The sequence below is a fragment of the Hermetia illucens genome, chromosome 2 (assembly GCF_905115235.1).
Source record: "Hermetia illucens chromosome 2, iHerIll2.2.curated.20191125, whole genome shotgun sequence".
Classification (NCBI taxonomy): domain Eukaryota; kingdom Metazoa; phylum Arthropoda; class Insecta; order Diptera; family Stratiomyidae; genus Hermetia; species Hermetia illucens.
The window spans coordinates 132,582,231-132,600,367 of NC_051850.1; the positions used below are offsets into that span (position 1 = coordinate 132,582,231).

At 41.6% G+C, this 18,137-nt stretch overlaps 1 protein-coding gene across 3 annotated transcripts in view; it reads left to right on the plus strand.

The window, feature by feature from the left end:
* The window catches only part of LOC119648246 (brain-specific angiogenesis inhibitor 1-associated protein 2), a 328,844-nt gene that overhangs the window by 262,844 nt on the left and 47,863 nt on the right, over positions 1–18,137 (plus strand). For all 3 annotated transcript variants that reach the window (XM_038049885.1, XM_038049884.1, XM_038049883.1), the window contains exons 6-7: positions 1,505–1,566; positions 13,395–13,592. In XM_038049885.1, coding sequence (XP_037905813.1) covers positions 1,505–1,566; positions 13,395–13,592 — 260 coding nt within the window. The remainder of the gene's footprint in view (positions 1–1,504; positions 1,567–13,394; positions 13,593–18,137) is intronic.

Sequence of the window (18,137 nt, forward strand, 5' to 3'; positions counted from 1 at the left end):
TTATCGTTAGAGGACAGGATGTCAAAAAGGTTATCTAGCCGGGTCGAAGCGATCGTTTTAATGAGGTTTTTCTTATATTCTGTTGGTATATTTCAGTTAATGAAGAACAACAAATTTGTGCTTGATGTCCAATAAATTACGTTCATCGATGGGTTCGAAATCAGTTACCTTCTGTCTGGGGCTAACCACAAAGACCACGCCGGATTCTCTGTTTGTTCAGTGCTAGAATGCGTTAAGGCATATTTTATGGGGAAGCTCGCGCATTGTATCTATAGGAAGTATCGCCCTCACAAGTGTTTTGTCACTTGATCCGCCCATTCCGAAGCCATGTCCTTTGTTGATGGTCAGCATTATCCTTCCGGGGATGTAATTTGAGCATTTCGGTCGGTCCACATTAAGGATGTCAAATCATTAAATTGCTTTCGCTCTCCTCATTTCTGTTGGTATTTAAACGACGTCTAGGTTGTGCGTTGTCACCATCCAAGGTTAAAAACATTACCTTCCAACACAGTTCTCTGTCGAATATGGGCACCACTGCCAGAATTTACGAACCCATTTAATGACGTCGGCTTTTCATGCAGATCGACCTGATACTTTTACCACCTCACCCTAATCGTTCCAAGTTTTACCATTATTTATTACATAATTATCGGAGAAATGACGTATGTACATTAGTTCTACAAGGAAGAAATGGTGTATGGAGAAACTAGCTAATGGACAGGAATCATATCACATCATCAACACTTTTCTATGTTAGAGTGAAGATCTAACGCGACTTTTTGCGAACGTACTGAATATATTTATCATATTATAAAATTGTGCAGTCTTGGATTTTTTCACTCAGCCTTATACTGAATCTATAGTTGAGAAATATGAGTATGATTTCTGAAGGATTTTCACACATTAATGTAAGACCCAATTTTCCAAAATCAATTATGCGACTCGCCACCAAAAGTGTCAATTAAAGAGCCCACTTGGAAGTTGAGTCAGGGCCAGAGTTAATAGCTTTCCAATTCAATGTAAACCTAAAAGAAATATTTCAAATTAATTGCATGGCAACGCGTCTAATTCTATTAAAACATTTCATAAAAACTATTATCGTTCATGCGAACCTGCAATGCGAACGAGAAATTATAGAATGTGGAAAGAAGGAAGCAATGAAAAATGAAAAGTGCTTAAGACGTAGCGTGAACTTAATTAGATAATTAATCAGATGAAACGAATGAACGAAAGTGTTACATTTATGTAACTGACGTAAAATATTTTCCCAAGTTAGGTACCCTAACCGCACTCGATAGCCGCTCTAATGATAATCTCAACTATTAGTTTGATTTAGACTTTTTTACTTCTCCACTATCTTTCCTGCACTGAAATAAACAGTTATAACCGATTTGATCCAAATAAGCATAAAACAATTGGATACCGTGTAACACACTCTTATTAACTGATTTATGTAAACCATGAATTGTTATTAATTTTCATATCATGTTTTTGATATTTGCAGGTGCAGCGCTGATGAATATCGTTGAAGTGTACAAAGGAATTCAAGATCAGCAAATGAATATTGTGAGTATCAAATTGTTGTTTCGACGCTCGAATAATCAATTTAGATTAGTTAACGTGTAATTTGTAATCACGTTTTTAATTATATAATGATTGGTTTGTATTTCTTGTAACTCGAGGAGTGATTTTTGCTCCAATAATTCAAAACAGAACACAAATTATATTGTGGTCGAGGGTTTCGGAAACGGAGATAGGATAAACATAAGTGAAAAGTAGCACAATTGGAGATACTGATTATAATACCGTTTATAGTTGCTTTCTCTACTTCAACTCACATTTGAAATGTATGACCTGAAATTTAGAGGCTGAAAGTGCTTAATTTTGTAATTGATAGTGTATAAATCTTCTTCATTGACCCTAAAAGCAATATATATTTCATTGAAAAGATCTTAGTGGAATTTCAAAATAATATATCCTTCAAAATGCTTGCTTTGCTAACACCAAACCAAATAGAATATTTTCTGAAACTCGAAGGGCAGGATCATGAGAAACTTCAGTCCCAAGATGAATTGCGCTCTCAAAATTGCATGATCAATCTAATTTTGTTAAAATCTCCCTAAACCACATCGTCAAGAAAATTCAAAGCGTGACACTCCCTTTTTCCACACACCCCCCCCCCCCCTTCCTTTCGACATACCTTTTAGTTTGTTCACTGGCACACGCTTTCTGCCTTTAGAAAACGGCCTTAGATTCGACTGTTGGACTGTTAGAATAGACGTAACAGGGGAAGGTACAATGAACCCCATGCATGTATCATCTTAACTTGTGTTGCCTTAGTTAGTTAGTTTAGTTAACTGGGTGGAGCCGCAGCTCCGAGCACTCAGGCCATTATTAGGCCCATTGTACTATCCCCGTAAGTTGCCTATTCAATGGCTTCCCGCCTACGGTGTTCGCAGGCTTTAGCGAATCTGAGAACATTCTCAAGAGGCAGAGAGTGTGCAGATTCTTCATTGAAGAAAACCTTGCCAAGGTGTCTTCGTCTGAGATCTGAGGATGCCGGGCAGCTGCATAAAAAGTGCAGGGCCGTCTCCTCCTCCTCTTCACATTGGCTGCACACAGCCGAAACCACTACCCCAATCTTTTCCATATGGTAGTTTAAGAGGCAGTGTCCTATCAAAAGCCCTACTAGAGTTTTCATGTCCCACTTCTTAAGGGACAACAAAAATGCAGCTCTAGTGGCCCTAGGCTCCTTCACAAGGATTTTCGCTAGTCGGCAAGAGTCCAAATTTCTCCACTCGGTTGCGTGAATCAGAGTAGACTTGACAGTAGATGGTCGGATTCCAAGAGCTGGTTCTGGCCCCACCATTGTGAATCCAGACCCTCAGCGAGCCAGTCTGTCAGCCTCCTCATTACCGGCGATGTTAGAGTGCCCCGCACCCACATCAGGAATGTTTCGTTCAGTCGGCCAAGTTTCAGCAGCACCTGACGACAACTCCACACCAACTGGCTTGATATGTTGTTGCCATTTAGTGCTGATAATGCCGCCCGACTGTCGGAACAGATTCGAATGGTGCGACCCCTCCATTTTTGTCGCAGACATTCTTATGCTGCCAATGAAATCGCATATATCTCCTCCTGGAATATGGTCGTCATTTTTCCGAGGGGTCGGGCCAGTTCTATAATCGGATTCTCCGAGAACACCCCTGCGCCCGATTCATCCTCCATGACTGACCCGTCGGTGAAGATTATTAGGTCTGTAATCTGAAAAGACTCATGGCCACTTGTCGACCATTCTTCTCTTTCGGTGATTACGACAGTGTATGTCTTTTCAAAGACGAATCTGGAAACCATATGATCGGTCGGCATCAGGGCTACCGGATGTTTTTCAAGGAATTTCCAGATAGACGCATGCCCGTTGAATTGGCCGCCTTTCCACGCCCCAATGGTATCGAGCCTATATGCCTCGTTGGCCGCTTTCCGTTTCACCTCCAAGTGAATGGGGCGTAAATTTAGGATAGCTTCAAGTGCCGCAGTCGGCGTAGTACTGATTGCTCCAGTAATACTTAGGCAACCAAATCTCTGAATCTGCGTTAGCAGCTTCCTGCTGTTAGCAAAGTTCAATCTTGGCCACCAGACGATGCATGCCTACATCAAAATGGGTTTTATTATGAATGTATACATCCAGTATGTCCGTTTATGTGAAAGTCCCCAGGTTACCTATCGCATTCCTACAGCACCAGAGCAATCTGCAGGATTTCTGATATTGTTCCTGGATATGATGCTTCCACGTTAACTTGGAGTCAAAATGTACTCCTAAGTACTTGACTGTTTGTGCCAGCTGGATTTCCGCCCCTGCTAAGGTGGGTAGCGTATAGCTGCCCCACCTGACGTTTCTAGTGAACATAACTAGTCCAGTCTTTCTAGCGTTCACCGTGAGTCCATTGCGGAGGCACCAGCTGTGGATTAAATGCAGAGTTGCATTCAAGCGGTCGCATACTGTGTCCGCAAACTTGCCGGTAATTATTACGGCTAGGCCGTCCGCAAATGCTTGTGCGAAGACTTTTTTGTCCTCCAGTAGCCACAGCAGGGTATCCATCACCAAGAGCCATAACAGTGGGGAGAGAACCCCTCCCTGTGGGCAACCCCTGAGACATCCTGCTTCAATAGACTTTTGGCCGACCGATATGTGGATTTTTCTCCACTCTAGCATGTGAAGGATCCAACTGATTAACAGCGGTTCGATTCCATGCTGTCTTGCCGCATCACAAATTGCCGCAAATGAGGCATAATTGAAGGCACCTTCGATGTCCATGAATGCGCCTAAGGCGTATTCTTTTTCGGACATCGCCTTTTCAATTTTTGCCGTAAGTTCACGGAGTGCTGCCTCCGTGGATTTGCCTTTCTGGTAGGCGTGTTGCCTATGGTGAAGTGGCCACTTAGGAATGTGTGTATCCCTTATGAACCAATCTACTAGTCTTTCTAGTCCTTTTAGCAGAAAAGACGTTAAGCTCATCGATCGAAAGCTTTTTGCGTCTGTGTGGGTGGGTTTTCCTGGTTTGGGAATGAACAACACCTTCACATCCCGCCATTTAATTGGAATATAAGCGTGTGCAAGGCATGCTCGATATCTATTCCGAATGTGTAGACCCAGGGCATCCATTCCTTCTATTACTAGCGCAGGGATGATGCCATCCGGACCTGCAGACTTGTATCTATGGAACGAGTTAAATGCCCATTTCACTCGCACCAGTGATACTACTTTGCATGCCAGATTCCAGTTTCTTCATCGCTTTCTGTGTACTTCCCATTCTGTAAACGTAAATAACCCAGTTTCTGGCTACGTTCTTTGACCAGAATCCGCTTCAGCTTTGAGGTTGCCTCAAGAGAGTTAGTCTCTTCGCAAAAGTGTCTCCAAGATGATCGTTTAGCCGATTTTATGCTCTTCTTTAGAGCCTGCTGTGCCTCTTTATATCGATACCAGCTAGTGCTTGATTCGCCCTTCAGAGCACGATTAAGGAGCATCCTTGTCGTTCTCCTCTGTTTTGCCAAATCCGAGTTCCACCATGGTGTTTTACCCTTCTTTGGCATCTTGAGTGGACAACTATCTTTGAAAGCTTCTCTCATGCTAGTTGTGATCATCTGGGTTGTTTTCTCAATTCCAGCAATGGATTTTATGCGCTTCCCAGGGATCGTGACTCGGGCGCTCAACTCTGTTTGATACATTACCCAATCTGTCTTCCTCGGATTCCGAAATGGAGTGGGTGGAGGTGGATCCATGCCCATAACGAAATCAATACGTCTGTGATCCGAGAGTGTGATATCGTTTGATACTCTCCACTCTCCGATCAGAGCCGCGATGTCAGGAGATGCCACCGTGATGTCAATGACCTCTCGCCTGACCACGTTGAAGAAAGTGGGTTCATTACCCACATTTAGGATCTGCAAATCAGTTCCTACTAGACACTCCAGTAGTCTCGATCCTCTTGGATTTATGTTCCATTGATGTTCGAACTTCCCCAGCATATGTGGTGAGCGTTGGCATCACATCCTGCTATTACCCCCATGCCTCTACTTTCGGCATATTGGATAGCTCTGATGAATGTTCCACTGGGAACGTCTTCTGCGTCGTAGGGGAAATATGCAGAGCACCATAGTATCTCATTATCTCCCTGTTTACTTTTTATGGTTAGCTTAGCCGATGTGGTGTCGCCATCACCTAGGTCGTTAACGAGGTTAGCCTGAAAGTCTTTGGAGACTACCATGCAGGTGCGGGTTCGATCGCTTCCATTGGCATACAATAGGTCAGCATGTTGGAAGTTTGGGCCCCTGACTGCCCCACCAACAACCCACGGTTCTTGTATGAGGTATATAAATGTCTTGCAGCTATTGATCCGACGACTGATAAGTGCAGTCGCCGCTTTACAATGCTGCAAATTTATTTGGGAAATGTGGCACCTCATCTACGTTTCAGATGTAGATGCCGGGGCCTGCATGTCCCCTTCAATGGTTTTAGGAGCCGACACTTGTAACGTAACGGTTCCCAGCCCATAGTAGAGTCGGCAACCCGATTTTTCCCGAACCTTTTTAACATCAGATTCAGGAACGCCGATATTGAGAAAAGTTCCCGGCCTATCGATTCTCTCTCCTGTTTTGCTGCCTAGCAGCAGCCAGGTGGAGGGTTTAAGGTTGTTCTGTACACCAAGTTTTTCGATCGATGGAAGCTCAGAGACCCTTTTCAAGGTAAGTCGCGCACCCTCCCACACATCGTTAAGGGAGGAGCAGTACTGCCTGAGCCACTGCTTAGTATCGTAGACGGATGGATTAGAGTCGTCATACAGGACCCATCCATCGGTTTGATAGCCTTGTCTGCAAATGAAGGCCTAGCCGTTGCCGGCCGAGCCCTCTTTGCTGCCTTTTGTGTCGAAGAGTTAGGATCGTCCGAGGACAGCTGCCGCTTCACTTTCCCCTTAGCCGCAGGTGCCCCAAACGCAAACGTTTGCCCGAAGGCGGTTTGCCCGGAGGCTGTTTGCCCGAAGGCGGTTTGCCCGAAGGCAGTTTGCTGTCCGTGAACAGGTGCTTACCCATGGGCAAGACTTTAGCCTCAGCAGGTGGCGCCGATTGGAGCCTGGGGTCAGGAGTACTGACAGAAGGGGCCTGCTTCGGTCTGAGTCTAGACTCAGGTTCTCCATCGATGAGCTCAGAGTTGCCCCTTCACTCGGGGTTGGATCGTAACGATCGAAGTTTAACTGTGTTTGCTTAATAGGTTTATGTTTTTGTTTTTTTGTTTTTTCATAGTTGGGTGCCATGGCCTCAATTTTTCCGGGGAAAGTAAGTCGATCTCGGCAGGGCCCCTTTTTGCCGAGACAAGGCTAGTTGAAACTGGGGGTCGCCTGGTACCCAGAGTTCACCGTTTACGGCCACATCTTAACCCCTGTGACCATTCAGCCCTCGGTACGGTAATCACACCTTGGCTTGGGGTTTTGATTACCGCTTGGCTTCAGGTGTCACCTCCCGTTTCCTGGAGGATCTTCCTTACTGAGCTCCCTCACCACGACAAGGTAGGTAATCGTCGAGGGAGTTGCGTTGCCTTAGTCACATGGGTTTCCTTCGAGGTATTTTTTCCCCTGGCTTCGATTCCCATCTGTCCACTTCCATATTTATTCGTTTTCCCGGAGTCTCTTTCACTAGAATTGTCATCGGGGAAGGTCACAGGATCGTTGAGCTTCTCCTAAATGAGTCCAGTACCAATTCTTACGACATTTCCCGACCAGCTGTAGTCAACTCACACAAAGTAGACAAATGTCCAGTCATGTTTTCGTGTCTTTGCAACTCGGGGGTGATGTATTTTTTTAAACGCCTCTTCCCCCAGGCTTCCTGTAGTATTAGATACAACGTTGGTCTAGTAATCCACCGCCGAGATACTGCAGTGGAGAGCTTTCAGCGATCAGAAGCCCGTTTGCCACTTCCAAAAGCCACCGGCCCTGCACCATAAGTTTCCTCTATTACTCCATATTGGTTTCTTGTTCTGGGCGTCCTTCCCATAACCATTTTTGTCCACGGGTGGATGTTTTCCCACCTTCCCGATCAACGCACGCACACCTCCAAATGCGAATAAATACACGTTCATACGCATCCGCCGAACCTTCCCTTCAACGTTCGAAAGAACGCGCTAGATGGAAGATCTACAACTCTTAACAGTACATGCCTATCTGCCCGCCTATCTGTCTGAAACAGCTGGACGTATTGCCATGTAATTTAGTGACAACGTGTGATAAATTTGTAATAAGTTTAAATTTAAGTGATGTAATTTTTTTCACAGAATATGATCACATGGGTACCAAGTGAATTGACTTAATTAGCACTTGTTGAAACTGACCTTATTTCTGACACTGGGTGCACTCCAAATGTTGAAATAGGTCTCGTTCTCAGAACCTCCCCAACCCAACTCTCGAAAAAGTCACTGGTGCACATGTACAAAATCTAGGCCTCAAAATATATCCCATTCCAATGTCTGCTTAGATAAAGTTAATAATGCAATATTATCATATTTTAGAAAACTCCCTTTAAAAGTACAAAATTGACATTGTTCTTAGTATGAATGATAATATAAAGCATAATTGTGGGAAGTTTCGAAGAAATCCAATTCTAAGTTATAAAGGATAAACATTTTTTTTTTCCATTTGATTTTTTTTTTCATTCTAAAACGTTTACAGCGTCATCACCATTTATCAAAATATTAATACCACAAGAAAGTAAGCTCATATGAAGGGGAAAGGCATCTTCAGAGCATCTTCTTTCCAGTTTCATAATCAATATCAATTACAAGTGCCGGACAAATTTATGTAAGATATGTACTTGTATACGTTTATGATAATAAAGTTTGCAGATAGTGCCCAGTTTAAGATAATAGATATGTTACCAACGTCTCTCAATTTACATGCACACTTACATATACCAGTCGCTGACTATACTCTTCTCTTTAATCTTTACCATTATTTGAACTCGTTTTGCAACATATGCGACATTATCTTTGCCTTGTTCAGGAGCAATCGAACGGGAGAATGTCTTTAATGACATGTAATAGTCCTTCGTGTTCTCCCATCCTAACACCCATTAGCTTTGCCAGTTTACTCCCTTTAATTTCCCGATTCCCATCCCTACACTCATTTACCTTCAACATTTAACTTTTGATTTTATTTACAAAAAACCTAACAACTAGTCGCTTCCCCCTAAACTCAACAATCCAGTTACATTTCAACGGTAGGCGGGTAAGTTTCACTTCGTGGTGAATTATATTATTATGGTGCGGAGCCCGGACGAATCCTCGTTAATCAGCTCGTCGCGCCTCCACAATTATATTTAGTTTTATATATATTTTTTTACGGGGCTGCTGTCGACGTCAAGCCTAAAAAAGTGCTCCCCTCCGTTTAACACTTCATATGGACTATCACATGGTGGTTGCAACGACTTCCGGGAACCATCCACACGATCCAAGACGTGCATGCAGACATCCAGGTTCCTGAGGATGTTAGTCTTCGTCGAGGAAAGATGGGATGGCGGGGTTGATTTGAATCTTGGCATGGTGTCCCAGAGTAAACGCAAAAGCCCAGTGGTGGAAAGGACTGACCTGGTATCGAACACATCGGCGGAGCTGGCGGCAAACTCTTCACGATTGACTGCACATAGGCCAATTAAAACGAAAGGCAGGACTTGCGACCGCGTATATATTATAGCAGCCTTCAGTATCCTATGCCAGCGTTCTAGCAACGCATTGAATTGCGAGTGTTACGCGGTCGTCCCGTGGCGTTTGAAGCCCAGGAGTTTGCCCAACTTGACTTTACACTTCTGGCACGCTATGCACTGTCTGACCTAGTAGTTAACATGTTCGGACATCGCTGCCCTTCACCAAAATGTGAACCAAATCTTGTTGTTGAACACATTGAATAATTTTAATTTTAAACAATTACTAATTCTATTCCGGACCCGAAGACAGGAATCCGTTGTCGAAGAAGGCGAAGCCGACCAGTAAGTGAACGAAGGGTGGCACCAACGGTTTGGTGGTTTGACGGAATTTGCCTTCTTGGATTTAATTATTGATCGTTAGCGATCCAAAAAGAAAAGAAAGTGTACAACGTTTTTTGTTTCTCGGATTATCACGGCAAAGACTACATACCGTGACCTTCTAACAGAAACCTGTAATTCTGACGTGAGATCACTACAAGAGAGTAATCCACCACTTTAACAGGAATCGGAATGTTCATCATTTTATTTTCTCTCTTTCCGGGAAATTGAAACTCTGGTTTTCGAATGCGAATTAGGCTCTTGTTTAAGACACAGAAGTGCCAATCATTCCAATAGCAGGATTTTCCGAAAAAATGGTTTATATAAAATTTTATCCTGGTTTATTCAATGTTTTACCGTGATCTATAGAATAACAATATCTTAGCCCTTAATGTGATTCAAATGAATTAGTTCGATATTAAAAATCTGGACATCCACTTTAGAATCGCAAAGCAAAGGGAACGGAAAGAATTTGTTATCTCTGGAACTTAACCCTTAGAGCTCCAGAGGGGGAGGGGATAGGGCCTGTGTTCGTAAATGAATATTTTCTGAGTTGTCACAATCTCCGCGGGATTTTACCTAATATTAGCACTAAGTGTGAAGCATTTGGACTCGTAAGACTTACAACATAAAGGAGCGCTGGGGGTGGTGGTAGGTTAATAAGAGAGTCCGTCAAGAACTCCCCGCAATATCGAACACATATGCAGAATGGTATATTTCTGCATGGTTTGATCCAGACTGTGTGAGAGTCCCAGGATATCAAGAGAAGTCGTGAGTGATTTAGGTAGGCTGTCGTACGCAAGGTCGCGGTTCAAACCTCACTGGTAGCAATGGAATTTGTATGGTGATTTGATGTCAGATACCAGTCGACTCAGCTGTGAATGAGTACCTGAGTCAAATCAGGGTAATAATATCGTGCGAGCGCAATACTGACCACATTGCCTCCTATAGGGTACAATTCAATATGGATTGTTGCGCCAACGCCAAATTATTATTACTTGTAGTTGACAATATTGTGGAAACTACAACCACTTTTTCTACACACCAAATTTCTTTGATTTCCCGAGCCAATGGTTCATAATTCACCTTCTTCTTTACATATTTCCGATCAATATTGCTGTTATAGGTAATAGCAACATCAATAATATAGACAGCACGACCAGTATTGTCAACTAACAGTTTCTATAGTGCGGTATGTGGCGTTAGCACTTGCCGGTCCTAATACATTCTGTAAGCAGAAGCATCAAATACTGCCTCCGGCTCGTATCGGTTTACTGAGCCACACATTTTGTACTGGCCATTTTTTACCCGCTCTTTCATTATGAGCTTTTTATAAGCTCAGGGGGCGACCTCAGATGTCACGAGGCAGGTTCATCCGCTCCACGGCAGAGCTTGGATGATGCATTCGGAATTTGGACATGGTAGTCCATATCCGCCGCTGGACGTTTTGCAAATCGGTCGACGGCAATATTCCGAATGCATTAGCCAGTGAAGGGATAGCGAATACATTCAATGCGATTATCTTATTCTTCCCCGCGTGATGCAATTTCAGCACTAACTTTACACGTCGTATCCTTCAAATCACCAACTCGAGCATGGATTCTTTGCAGAATTCCTAGGTATTTGTAGAAGTCTATCTTGGTCATAGGTTGGATGTGGTGGTCGGTAGGCGAACCAACGCTATGACTGGCATGCGGCTCGTGATGACCTGTTCGGATGGCTTGGATTCGCCACTTGTCTAATCCAAAATCCATTCGAATATCAAGACTAAATATCTCTACTATTCGCAATAGACTTCTCAGGTGGTCATCAGTACCAGCATACAACTTGATGTCATCAAGTGTGTCAGTTTGCACTTAGCACGTAGGCCATACCTCATTTCGAATTCATGCCCTCTAAGATCAGTCAGTAGCCATGAAAGGGGGTTCAGTGCCATGCAAAACCAAAAAGGACTCAACGAATCCCCCTCCGTATACGGACAGACTCTGGGCTGTTGGTACAGGGGTGAACGCACTGATAAGGTTTATTAGTTTCGGATCAATGTGGTGCAAATGTAAGACATGGATTAGCCGGGTATGCGGCACGCTATCAAAAGCATTGGCATAATCGATATAGCATTTAGTTACTTATCCTACAACTACCGAGTCGATAATGACTTGCTTTTTGCAACCCCTTGACCCGAGTCGGCAGCCCTCCTGCTCCTCGAAAAGAATGTTGTTGGTCTCAAGGTCCGCATTGACACTTCCACTAATAATGGATGTTATGAATTTGTAGAGAGTTGGTAAGGAAGTAATCACTCTTTTGTCTGCGGGTTCGTGTACCGTGTTCTTTTTGAAGATAAGCTAGATAATCACCGAAGTGAGGAAATGAGGAAATTCCTCCGGGCGACTCATGACTTGATTTATGCTGTGAGTCTTTGGACCATCGCAATCACATTCTGTCATTACAACTGTTAATATAATAGCTTATCGGACTCCCGACTTTTCTTAAAATTTCGATGCTTGCCCAAGTTTCATTCTGTTTTAGCAATGACTTCTAGTTTTATCAAACATAGCTCAGAATGGATTTTAATGATTTTGATATATTTTTTACACGACTAATTCAGCTAAATTCAACAAGGCCGACATTGTGTTATGGGTAGGTTGATGTTGCCTTTTACGTCACTTACGGTCATCGCGAACTTCTGTAATTTCCAGTTCAGATTCTGTTGGGACCGTTGAATTTGGTGTCTTCTTCTTCAGAATTGTAGAAACCAATATTGAGGTTGTTTTCCTTTGCGTCTACCTTTATTTTTTAAATACTGTCCAGAGGGATACGTCGTCTTTAAATCATTTTTTCGTTTCCCATGAGATTCTCGTACTCTTTATCGCTTCTTACAGCTTCTTTCAAAGGTGTTTGAGGATTTAATCGAGATTATCAATTATGTTCTCAATCAGTTCCTCAAACCGTGATTGAGGCATAAAATGTCGCAAGTCCGAATGAATCTCGTTTCTAAAAATTTGGGATATTTGTCACACGTCTGATAACAACCTTTAAATTGTAAACACGCAAACTCATATAGTCATTATTTGTTTTTTCGGTCATCTGGCAATATCCAATAAAAGATCTCATGAATCTTGGTGTTTTCGCACATGCGGGGAATTGTGCAAAAGTTCACTTTTCGGTGTTTCCAGCTTAGCAAGTGATTGAGTTAAAGTGACGGTAGTTTTGTATTTTCTTCTCAACCAAAGTTATCACGCTTTAATGTCTCAAACGAAAGATTGAAGCGAGAAACCTGAAATTCTATATGCATTCATACATTTCTACTGAAAAAAAATTCAAAAAAAGTTGACACGATATTCGAAGTGATTCTTCTCTCTTTCCAATGTTAAGCATCTTATTTGCATTAACGTAAATGAATAGACACGCCCAGTTTTTCTCTTCGCTTGCATTTCCCTAGAAAAACAAGTCAATCAATTCAGATTAATCATCTTTTCCAATATTCTCCGAAAACAACGATTAAAATTTTGTTCCTCAGTTCATTCACTCATTCATTCATTGATAACTTGGCATTATATTCATTATAAACAAAGCGGAACTCGGAAGCATCCGCATTGAATATTCGGAATGAAATTCCAAGCATCCATTTCGATTTAATAGCAAACTAATTTGAATATGGATGAGAGTGAGATATGACGACTTATCTTCTCTTCCAGCTTGCATTATGCACAAATGAAAAATGATTTTGAAGTTTTATTGCTTTTCCTCAAATGTCTATTAATATCTAACATATGCATACATCCATATACGTATTTTTTTCATTATTATACTTTTTTTTTCTCTCGTTTCAGTTAAAGGCTTTCTATGTCGACCTTTTGGTCCCATTGGAAACTAACCTGGAGAAAGACACGAAAGTCGTACAATTTGAGCAGAAGAAATTTCTTCAAAATCATAAAATAAGAACGGAAAGCTATAGTAAGGCGGCGGCTACCATGAAAAAGCAACGTAAAAAGAAAAATAGCCCCCAAAGCACCGACAAAGATATCAAGGTAAATTGAGATTCTTATTATTTATCTGTCTTAATGATGAACATTAAAATGTTTTCAATTAATTATGGTCCACGTGGAAAGTATTGGTAAGACTGAGTTTGAAATGCCTTTACACGATTTTTTCGCACGATTGATTGAAATTGACGTAATTCATCTTAGTTTGACATTGACCTCTATCGATTTTGGGAATTTTGAACTTTTGTGCAATTACGGTAATGCCTATTTGCACAAATGAAGCACAAAAATGAAGGTATACTGCCATGTGTGGTTAAAATTTCAAATCATTGGTGAATGGGTCCATTCTAGAATGCATATGGTAATTAAATATAAAACTTGAAAGTTTTGGAAGGTATCTTTCAAACATTGGTTTGATATATAGTATAGATTGTGACGTGGCCAAATTGTTGAACATTGTACTGAATTTTTAAGAAATCGAGACTATATTAGATTTATTGTTATGAATCAAATTAATAATCTTCAACTTTCTTATCATCAATTGATGCATTTTTTGGAGATTGCACCACTGGTAGGCTACGAAAATTAGTTTAACCTCAAATTTGTGCCAAACAGGTATTTCACTAAGTTAATATTTGATCGTCGATTTTTTCTACGAATTGAGAACTTCCTTCAGCGATTATGAATGAAAGTTCGGTATTTCTCCGACTTTGAATCCACAGTATCAATGATACGCCTTAGAGCCACACTGGTCTAATATTTTTATGTTATCTTGAATAATTGCCTTTGTATAACACGGAAAATTTACATCGCCCTGAATCATTCATTTTGATTCTTCTCTCTTCTGCGACTCCATATATAATATTCAATAGAAAACGAAAAAAGGACAAATTTTATTTTTTAATGTTGAATAGTGAATTTTTTATTCCTCATATGCCGGTATTTCGAGGACCAGTTGTCCTCTTCCTCAGTGAGTTTTTGTCTGAACTGCCTATGGTCCACTTTGTTCTTAAATCCAGACCTTAAGTGCTAGTTAATTTTATTACCTAATTAACCCAAAAAGCCAACTGTTGACGTTTCCTAAATTACTATTAACTCTTTTTTCCTCCCGAATCTTGTGGTTGATGAAGCTCTCTAATACGTCCAATTTGCGGAAGTCATTAACCTCCTTAATTACCCTTAGGTTATCCTCCGTTATTGTATGTTTCTCCTCGATTATGTGTCTGGCTACCACTGATTTGAGGGCATTTGTTGGTCATTCAGAGGATTCTTCTCTCGAACACAACCAAGAGTTCACAATTTTTGTTGCTAAGAACCCATGTTTCCGAGTAATATATGAGGACTGGCAAATGTATTACTCGGAAACTTGGGTTCTTAGCAAGAAAAATTACGAACTCTTGGCCGCGTTCGAGAGAAGAATCCTCCGAAGATTTTTGGCCCCCTACATGAAGAAGGACGATTCCGCAGCCTACATAACGACGAAATCTATGAGCGGTACCATGACCGTCAGGTTGTGGATAAAATCCGGCTCAATAGGTTACGGTGGGCGGGTCACTTAATCCATATGGATGGGGATGATCCAGCCCGGAAAGTCTATAAGGGCAATATCTATGGTAGAAAAAGAAGACGAGACAGACCCTTCCTGAAATGGAGCGATGGCGTAGGTCATGACGCCAGACAGCTTTTAGGGATATCGAATTGTTGGACCTCGGCGCAAAACCGGGATTTCTTTAGTTCCTTATTAAGACAGGCCTAGATCGGATACTGGTTGTTGCGCCGTTGATGATATAGGTTATAAATTTAACTAGCAACTAAGGTCTGGATTTATGTATTCAAGGACAAGCTGGACCATAGCCAGTTCAGACAAAAACCCACTGAGGAAGAGGACAACTGGTCCTCGAAATACCAGTATATGAGGAATAAAAACTCACTATTCACATTAATTATTATTATTTTTTTTTTTTTTTTCATCATAAAATAAGCTGAAAAACCGATACACACAACCGAAGAAACAAGAGAAAACGTTTTTTAAGGCTGAAAGTAAGCTTTTGGATAATGGCTGATTTATACTCCCCAAGTTCGAGAGTTTTGCTCTGAAGGTACCAAAAAATGCTTCGGCGCTAAAAATACACCAAGTAACATTCACCAAAGTTTCTGCTCACTTGCAACTACTTTAGGACGAGCAAAATTTATTCAACATATAATGACAACCGTGGATTGCACCTTCAGCTCACGAAACAATTGAATATTTTAGGGATGAAAAGCAACCCCATTCCTCATTCTGATAATATTTCCATACGGATGGATAAAGCTCTCACAACATATACCACAACCGGCTTATTATGCTTTGAGTTAAATAGTTTCTCTGACCGAAAAGGGTCATGTAGAACCTTACGCTTGTCGCAATTTGTAATGACTTCTTGAGCAGTTGAAAGTAGAATGGTCATTTTGGTCAAACTCTGCAATTCCGTGCAAATAGCACAACATTCGTTAGGTTCTAACATAATGGAACTTTGGAAGATAACCTATTTCGGAACCCAAATTTGTCTTGCAGTGCCAGATAGAGATGGTGTTTCAACGTTTTCCTTCCTATACCTTCGTTAGCATATCTCAGGCGGTCATCATTTTTGTGTTCGTCTTGAGACTTCTCATCTTGTAAATGATTGCCTCCTAGAACTCTTTAGATATACGGACCTTTGACGCTATAAGCTGAAAGATGTTGCATCCGAGTTTCTGGGAAGTTTCCTTTTCTACCTCTATGTTAAATGACGATCTCTTTGTTCAATTGTTCCTTTGTCACGATGAATGGATGGATAAAATAAAACTTTGATGGTATACGGAGACAGTTTTTGAATGGCTAACGGCTCGGTCCCAAAAGAGTTATGCTTGGATCCCTGTCGAATTATTGCCATGTTTTTCCTACTCCGACTGAGTTAAGAATGAAAAAGTTTCTGTGATCCTTGAAACGTTTTTGCGGATAACAGAACAAACGAAGAAGTAGTAATCACTTGCGAAAACGGCGCTTTCCTATAATCTGAGGATTTTAGTATTATGTTTTTATGCTTGTCCAACTCCACACTATGGTAGCCTACGTGTCGAATTTGGTACTTTGTAGCATGCTATTCCACCAGAGGCGGATCGAAAGCGCGAAAGTGTTTATTTTGATCCGAAATAACGGCGACCAACGCGAAATAAGAACTTTCCGCCCACACTCCAAATGAATTCTAGCCCCGAACAGAACTTCCTTTCCGTGCCCTTGTTCTGAGTCGAAACCAATGAATATTGCGCGCTTTTTCAAAGAACAAAAGTGAAAGGAAGGACAAATTGTGCCTCAATTTATCGTCACACAACGAAAACTGTAAGTAAGGACCGCACATTGGATGCAATTTGATGGCAGTGGGTCTTGGGTGCAGAATAATCCTGCTAGGAATTGATCGAACAAGACTAACTACTGTGCAAGGATCTGCAGGATATGTCGTATATTTGAGGCTCTGTGGCGCTCTAAATGTACCTCACACATGGCATGCAAAATGTTGGTAATGGCATTAGAGGGACTGAAGTGTTTAAAAAGAACGTAACCCCCCCATTTTGGGAATTCTCACTGGTCATTGAACTATCACCTAGGGAAGCTAGGGATATCTACGGACATTGCCTGCAGGTTTTGTGAGGAGGAGGACGAAACCTCTATACACGTCCTGGGGCAGTCGGACGACACTTGTGCAAAGTAGGTCGAGACATCTGGGAGAACACTTAATACTAGATGCAAAGCTGAAACATCTGGAAGTAGGGAACATACTGAAGTTCCTAACGGTTACAGGCCTGCTTGAGATATTATGATCAATAGGTACACTATAACCAGTAAAAGGGGCAGAATAGTTCTTCAGGGACGTGGTGCGACTTTCCCTTAACAGAATAATAATAACCCCCCATTCTCAAACTTTTCATTCTATTTCTATTTTTGGCAGTGTGCACCAGCTATCTCCACGATTTTGCAAGAAGCTTACACTCCTCCTCCACTCACCCTTCCTTAATATGTGACCCATTCGATGCTACTTCCGCATCATCATTCCTCGTTATACAAAAATTACCAGTTCTAGACATACAAACTAGTCAACGCCGTCGATATTCTACCGATTAATGAAAACAGTAAGAGTTCGATGGCCAGTCTGATCGAGAATCTTGGGTTGTCAACTTATCATGTCATCTTTCCTCAAAAAACGCGACTATGTGTTTGACAACCCCTTCCAACCAAGGCAGCGTAAAAAGATTCACCGATAACGAGAAAAATTACAAATATTCTCCTGGTTCCTGTTATCGAAAGACTTCCTGAAAGCGATAAAAAGCAAGTGAATTGGCAGTCTAAACTCCCTACACTGCTTCACCATGATGTGAAGCTAGCCTGCTTTTTGTCGATTACGCTTCGGAAGTGCTCTTTCATGCATTTCAGGAAACGAATTCTCGAAGATGTTTTGGTCTTTTGTCCTCGATTTTATGAATGAATATTTTACTGCCTTAATGTGAAATAGTTACGTCAGCTATAAAAGTCACAACTTTAAAAAGCCATCCTATGTTAAATAACTAGAAAAATTA